This window comes from Xenopus laevis, chromosome 8L (genome assembly GCF_017654675.1).
Source record: "Xenopus laevis strain J_2021 chromosome 8L, Xenopus_laevis_v10.1, whole genome shotgun sequence".
Taxonomy (NCBI): domain Eukaryota; kingdom Metazoa; phylum Chordata; class Amphibia; order Anura; family Pipidae; genus Xenopus; species Xenopus laevis.
Window position 1 is genome coordinate 73958864 of NC_054385.1, and position 7723 is coordinate 73966586.

The 7723-nt window shown below is 39.6% G+C and overlaps 1 protein-coding gene across 5 annotated transcripts in view; it reads right to left on the minus strand.

The window, feature by feature from the left end:
* The window catches only part of LOC108698685 (protein GLUTELIN PRECURSOR ACCUMULATION 3), a 12328-nt gene extending 4850 nt beyond the window's left edge, over nucleotides 1–7478 (minus strand). The window contains exons 1-7 of one of the 5 annotated variants that reach the window (XR_001932694.2): nucleotides 6751–7278; nucleotides 3795–3980; nucleotides 1840–1945; nucleotides 1314–1430; nucleotides 956–1172; nucleotides 724–846; nucleotides 61–248 (exon numbers count right to left, since the gene is read on the minus strand). Coding sequence is in view for 4 of the 5 variants with exons in the window: in XM_018230362.2 (XP_018085851.1) it covers nucleotides 61–248; nucleotides 724–846; nucleotides 956–1172; nucleotides 1314–1430; nucleotides 1840–1945; nucleotides 3795–3980; nucleotides 6751–6908 (1095 nt within the window). In the remaining variant the exon portion in view is untranslated. Of the gene's footprint in view, nucleotides 1–60; nucleotides 249–723; nucleotides 847–955; nucleotides 1173–1313; nucleotides 1431–1839; nucleotides 1946–3794; nucleotides 3981–6750 lie in introns of all 5 variants that reach the window. The other 4 variants (XM_018230365.2, XM_018230362.2, XM_018230363.2 and 1 more) reach the window with 4 other exon arrangements.
* Nucleotides 7479–7723: the final 245 nt, after the last annotated feature.

Sequence of the window (7723 nt, forward strand, 5' to 3'; positions counted from 1 at the left end):
TTTCAGACAGTGGAGAATGTGTAGGCAAGGAGCATATAACTAAGGTATAACAATACTCACAGTAACCAGTGTCCATTTCCATTCCACGGTGTCCAGTATGTACACATTGTTAAAGTTGCATCGATCCCTCATACCACCAAACACAAACAATTTTTTTGTCTCCAGGTCAAAGGTTGCAGTGTGGCCTCGAGAACTCTGGGGGGAAGGGCCTGCACAAAGTTCATCCATGGGGAACCAAAAATCACTGTCTAAAAATTTAACAGAAGGCACTTATAAACTTTGTGGATGTATCAAAGCATATTTTCCCCAATGGGTGTCTGGGTATGGAAAAAAAAGGGTATATTAAGCACTTCCAAACTGTACCTTGCAAACTTTATAAATAACGTTTTTAAGTGCAAATCAAATTATAGCAAATTTTTGTTAAAGGTACTTGAGTGCAGGATCCCTTATACAGAAACCAGTTGTCCTGAAAGATCAAAATTATGGTAAGACCATTCTAATTATGTATAAAATAAATAGATTATTAGAAATATATATTTTTTTAATTATTTCCTTTTACTCCGTCATAAAACAGTAGTTTGTACTTGAATCATAGGAATCCATATGGAGGTGAAAACAATAATTTTGTGTTTATTTAAGGTTTAAATTATTTTTAGCAGATTTAAGGTATGGTGATCTTAAGCATAGGTCCTGTAACTGTACCAGAATTATGACAAACATTACCAATTTCCAACTTCCAGAGAGAGTCCTTACAGGGCTGCTGGTTGGCTCCTTCCCCACCAATCAAAATGGCAGTCTCTGGATCACAAAGGCAGATGCTATGGTACCACCGTGGAGAAGGGCACACTGGATGGAAAAAAACTCTTTCTATAATGATGGGAACACTTTACCCTCTCAGACATATTTACAAGGACAAAACAACAAATAAGGTGGTGTCTGCAAAAATCTGCATTACCTTCTGCTTCAGAACCTTCCTCAGAACCTCTGCTGCTGAAGCGTAATCTACGGGGGTTCTTCGGCTTCCAGTTCAACTTCTTTAGATTCCCCTGACCACCTTTTCCTCCCTGTTTACTGTGGAGAGGCAGATTTACAGCTGCCTTTTTAAGAGGGGGAGAATCTTTCAATTTTCCACCGACTACCAGTTCTGTGACCTCTTCCGGCTGACTCTTGTCCTGTTACAGACATATTAAATTTGTCTTCATTTTGTGCAAGAGAAAGGATTTTGGACTTGCAAAAGTTGCAATGCTGCTCTGTACAGGAAGCTTACCGGTACATGAATCAATCTATAAAAATGACTGGGAACCTAAACCAACCTCTGGAGCTCTGACAGGTACAATGGTACTCTCAGACAGTAAAGGGGACTTGAGAACACCCACGCTTAGCCGTCTTCTCGCTGGAGTGCTGCTACTGAACTTTGGGGCTTTCAGCACCTAATGGAGGGCAAATGCACCAAGTTGACTGCCGTAAAGGGCCTTCTTGAAAGCAACACACAAAGGTGGAACTGGATAACTGTGTATAATGAGTTGACATATAGTAACATAGTAAGTTAGGTTGAAAAAAGAAACATGTTCATCAAGTTCAGCATTTTAACTTTTTTAACCAGCCTAAGTGCTAGTTGATCCACAAAGTATTTGTATATGAGCAGATAAGAAGGTCAGCTGAGCTGCTGTTGGAACACTAGAGTGCAAAGTTTAGTGGTGCCAGGAGGAAAAAGATTAATGCATGGAGGATGATTGAACAGAGCTATCTGTAGCAAACGACTGTGATCCTATCAATGCAGGGAAACTAGATTTAAAAGTCAGATGATAGTGTGTTGGTGATGGTTATTAAATCGATTACCTGCCCAGTTACTGTAAGGGAAAGCTTTGCTGGAATTCCTTGAGAAGCCAACTTAACACATTCCATCACAATGTTCCGACTCCATTCTCCTTCCCACACAAGGGACCTGCATTAAAACATCAGCTTTTAGGAGTCTTAAAGGAATTGTTCCGTGTAAAAATAAAAAACTGGGTATATAGATACACTGTGCAAAAAAAAAATGTTTCTAATATAGTTAGTTAGCCAAAAATGTAATGTATAAAGGCTGGAGTGATTTGATGTATAACATGTCAGTCAGATCACTACTTCCTGCTTTTCAGCTCTCTTGGTTTACACTGACTGGTTGCCCTGGTTACCAGGCAGTAACCAATCAGAGACATGAGAGGGGGCCACATTAGTCATATCTGTTGCTTTTGAATCTGAGCTGAATGCTGAGGATCAATTGCAAACTCACTGAACAGAAATGTACCATGTGGCCCCCCTTCAAGTCGCTGACTAACTCAGAGTTATAGAGCTGAAAAGCAGGAAGTTGGATTCTGGCTGTTTTATTCGACATCTGTTCACTCCAGCCTTTATACATTACATTTTTGGCTAACTAACTATATTAGAAACATTTTTTATTTTGCACAGCCTATCTATTTACACAGTTTTTATTTTCACACTGAACTATTCCTTTAAAGGAGATCTATTGTGAAAATAGAAATAATATATAATATAATCTTCATCTCACTGAAATAAGAAACTTTATACATATAATCAGTTAAACATTCTGTTCTGTTTATGAAACAACCTAGGTTACTTTTCGCTGTCCCACACTAAGCAAACTGTCTCTCATTCTTTTCTCTTTGTGCAGTAGGTGGAGTAAATTTTTGATTGACAGTTCTGTCTAATACATCATTGGGGTGGGGTTGCATCCTTTGCCTAGAAGATGCATTAGAGCTCACACTCAGAGCCGGGCTAATCCCGCCAGGCGCCCTAGGCAACCTGGCCGGCCATGGCACCAGCTGAGTGTGCGCTCGATTGCGCATGTGCAAAACTGCCCTCGAGCGCACATGCGCATTTATGTAGAGAATACAAGCTGCAGTCGGGGAGAGACGGGACCGGACATGGGGTAGGCAACAGAGAAAGTACGTGCCTGGCGCCCCCCAGCTTTGTGCCCTAGGCACGTGCCTACTCTGCCAACCCCTAGTTCCGTCCCTGCTCACACTTAAAATAGCTGGCTCTGATGCAAATTATGCAGGCAGGGTGTTTGCCAGAGTCAGTTATTTTGTTAGCTTTTGTTTGTGTCAGAGTTGGTTATTTGAGTTAGCTCTAAAACATCTGCTAGGAAAGGGAACCTACCCTAAAATACTTATTAATCCTACCTGCCAATCAAAACCTGACCCAGACCTCTGTATGAAGAGAGCATTGAGAGGTTGCTGAGAGTGAGATAGTGAAGAATAATTTAAATTATTTCATAAACAGTACAGAATTGTTAATTGATCATATTTACAAAGTGTCTTATTTAAGTGAGATAAAGCTTATATTAAGTTTTCATTTCCTTTAAGGTGCTATACACAGACACAGATAAAATTATACAATACTGTATGTTTTTGCTGATCTATAGACCCCAACTAAATATGCATGTACTATCAGTATTGTCTAGTATTGTCTAATCTTACCGAACTGCCTCCCTGCCAGCTAAAATGCAAATCGCCAGCGAGATGGCATTCTGCGTGATTCATTTTCCAAGTCGCCCGATTTACTTCGGGTGACTTCAGAAAACGAATTGCACATCCTGCCAGCGATTTGCATTTTAGCCAGCAGGAAGGCAGGGGAGGCAGTTCGGGGAGATTAGTCGCCCCAAAGAAGAGGAAATATGTCGCCAAGCGACTAATTTCCCTGAATATGCCTGTGTGCCCTGACCCTTATCCATGGCAAGCAGGCATATAAAGTCAACAATACTGTTATGTTTGTTGTTACCCCTCCATATCAACCTGGTATCCAACCTGGAGTCAGCTGACAGTGTGCCTAAAGGCTGTTTCTGTGTCTCTCCAGTTACGAGCTGCACTGTGATACAAGTGTCCCTGGTGTAAGAGCTCCATTCGCCAAGGCCAAACACAATGAGTTGCTTGGGAAGGGGCAGTGGAAGAGGCAGCTGAAAACTCATTCGCCCACCCTTGCTGCAAAAAAAAAAAACAACTCAAACTCAGACTTTTGTAGAACTTAGGGCTTTGATTTAAAAAAAATATGGATTACACTTCATTGTATGTCAGCTTTGCAGTGGTAATATACACTTTTTAGTGATAAACTAATGTCCATAGTCAAACGGTCAGTGCAATACCACTTTACTTGTTGTTCACTTTGCTTCAGACGTTGTAATAATAATAATAATAATAATAATAATAAATAGTGCAGTACAACCTAACTAGAAGTGAGGTAGGCTTCACATCAAGTTCTCAAATAAGTTGATCATGATGGAAGCATATTTTTTTTCAGCCTTTTATACTAAGTATCGCATTAAAGGGTTCCTTCCTGAAGCTCATCTTCCTAGCACTCTACTTCCACTGGGGCTTCTCTGGCCTACAGGTTCAACCCAAGTTGACACACCAGGGTCCCACAACATATTTTCTGAGGACCTAGCCCTGAATATTTCACTGTGGTCCTGCACTGGTGGAATGGCCAGTGGGGCGATATCCTCTCTAAATTCTTTGATGGAGCGCAACTTAATAATGTAACTGGGCTTTTACTGATTCTTACCAAATAAGATAAGCACCACAGCAATCACTAGTTGTGATGACTGTTGAAGATGTTTTTGGAATTGGCTCACACCAGGGAAATGTTCTCTATGGTTGGTATCCTCTCAGCACTTTCACTTCACTTCTGCCAGTACATCAGCCAAAAGAAACTGGGCAAGCTTTTTTCTATGCAAGTGAGGAGGGGGATGCACAGTAGTGTTTAAAGCCATGACTGTACTTGCTGAAGTTTCACATATGATCTCTTACTTATAGGAACAGTAACACCAAAAAAAAGTATTTTAAAGTAACAAAAATATAATGTTCTGCCTTGCTGCAGTGGTACAACTTCTGTGTTCGCTTCAGAAAGACAACTATAGTTTATAAAGACAAACTGTGTAGCCATGGGGGTATCCATTCAAAGCTGAAAAAGGAGAAAAGGCACAGGATACACAGCAGATAACAGATAAGCTCTGCTGTATACAATGGGATTCTTCAGAAATTATCGGTTATCTACTGTGTATTATGTGCTTGAATGGCTGCCTCCATAGCTACACAGCAGCTTGTTTATATAAACTATAGTAGACTTAAACCTAGACCCTATCATTACCTCCTTTAAGACTAAACTGACTCAATGGGTCAAACTGCTGCTCACACTCTGCGGTAGTGGAAGGTCTATGTAATTTTCCTTAGAACACGCCAAAGATGCTCCACTACTACCGGCTAAACTCTCTACCCCACATAAAGCCTGGTCCATGGCAAACGATTGGGCCATTCCCCTTCATTGAAATCACGCTATCCAACATTTACGTTGTAGAATAGCAGCTGCTCACATGATACAAGTGCTGCCCTTTGATTATTTGCAAATACAAATGCTCTGTAAAGCTACAAATGTATTATGTTATTGCTACTTTTTATTATTATGTTTCTATTCAGGCCTCTCCTATTTCTATTCCAGTCTCTTATTCAAATCAATGCATGGTCGCTAAGGTAACTTGGACCCTAGCAACCGACTGCTGAAATTACAAACTGGAGAGCTGCTGAATAAAAAGTTAAATAACTTAAAACCCATAATTAATAATAAAATAAAACCAATTACAAACGGCCTCAGAATATCGCTCGATATCATACTAAGTTAATTTAGAAGTGAACATCCCCTTTAACATAGGGTACCTTGACAGTGCTTTATTCACAAACATACTGAAATAGTTGCAGCTCTGTGTAAAGCATAGAAAATATATATTTAGGAATGATACAATGTGATGGTGATGCAGTGTTGCTAAGGGCCAATGCAGCAACATTTAACCTCCCAATAAGATAAAATACTAGGCTCTCTTGTTAAGAGAATTTATTATAATAAATTGCCAGCCTACTCCTAATAAAGCACCATTACAAAATTACAAGAAGGTACATATAAATTATTCAGCACACAAGTCATTTATAAGAATGGTAAAAACACTGTATAAAAAACTGACAAAAAAGAAAAATGGGATGAGCAGAATGCAAAAAATACTGTTGTTCGTATAAATTTTGCATCCAAGTGGAGCAATCCATACAAAAAGGGCCTAATTAGCTGGAACTTAATCCAGCAATTTAAGCAATGCTTTATTAGGCAGAACAAATGTTAAATCCTGTTGTGCTCTATAAAGAAAGTCACAAGAGTCAATAATGTATATGTAGGCGCTCTAATGGGGATATGATCCACAATAATGTGCAATATCAAAGCAGATGAGCATTGGGTGCATCAATGCAGCAGTATTGTACACTATTCACTCTCCTTGTTTCACCTAATAACCCATTGCTTATGTTGCTGAACTAGCACCACTAAGTCCTACCAAGTGATAATAAAAAATAATAGTAATCTAATAGTAATCTTTTTCACCCCCCAGGCATACACTGTGCCCAGTTTCTCATGCTCCTGTGAAAGATATGAAATGTTTGCAGCAAATGTGAATAGGTAAATGTTATGCAGCATATCAGTAGGTCCTCTTACGCACATATATCATATATTGCCCTCGAAGATAATAAACAACGTAGAAAGTTATGAGATAAGATGGATTATAAGTTATCCAGTGATGCCTTTAATACACACTGCTAAAAACACTGGTTGATATTCAGCAGAACTAATAAGCAATGCATGGTTTACAGTATATATTAAGCTGGAGGTGTCCATTTTCAAAGAGATAACATGGCTGCTCCAGATTATTCCTTCCCTCACCTGATTAGCTGGCGAGGAGCTTCCAGAAGAGACCAGAGAGCATAAAACTCTACCCGTCCCATTGTGTAGACTGGGGAAAGTGGACTTAATGGCCAATGAGAGAGAAATGGCTCTTTTTGATCAGTGGACAACAGCCTCTGACAGCAGCTCTCACACATGTCCCCAGTCCCTAACAAAAAAAAAGTGTTTTTTTGGGATCACTTTAACAGGTGTCCTGATTAGCAAATGACTAACAGATTCACCTGTGCTGCTGCCGAGTGCATAGCTATAAGGGGTATGTTGTGCACCATAATAAGGTCTCAGTGTGAATGTGGAAACAACCTTAGTGCTATCCATTTTATTAGCTGCTCCACCTGCTCTGAATTCCACAAGTGATTCGGTGTCAGAGTTCTTTGGATGCCCATCCCATTTTCTATGCAAATTTGGCTTTAAACTTTTGAGCTGATGTACCTCTAACTTCAACAATATTACAAACTCCATTATTAGTTTACTCTACTTTTGTGAATTCCCCACTGTTGATAGAATTAAACAAACAAGATTTTAGATTTCAGGATTAAATATGGTGAGAAAGATAAAGGTTTTGTGCATAGTTGTATTCTATATGTGATAGTAGCCTTTCTGTACATGAAATTGTAGGCAAGGGCTCACAGGGCAAGATAATTCCTATCCATAAATATGTGTTAACCTCAACATTTCTTACTCCAATATCAGATTACTCCACTTTTGTGAATTGCCCCTTATATAGTGTTGCCCAGTTAAAACACAAATTTAAAGTGTAAGTAGATTTGCTACTCCAAACCTGAAAAAGGACATGCTGAGTGGCATCTATTGGGTACCCCAACAGAAGCAGAAAAGATCAACCTGCATCCGACACAGGTACTGGAGACTACATGTGTTTGCTCTGTACCTGAATTCAACCCACCATCGTTCAGAAGCCAGTATCTGCAGTACAGGTTGCGTACAGGACTGAATG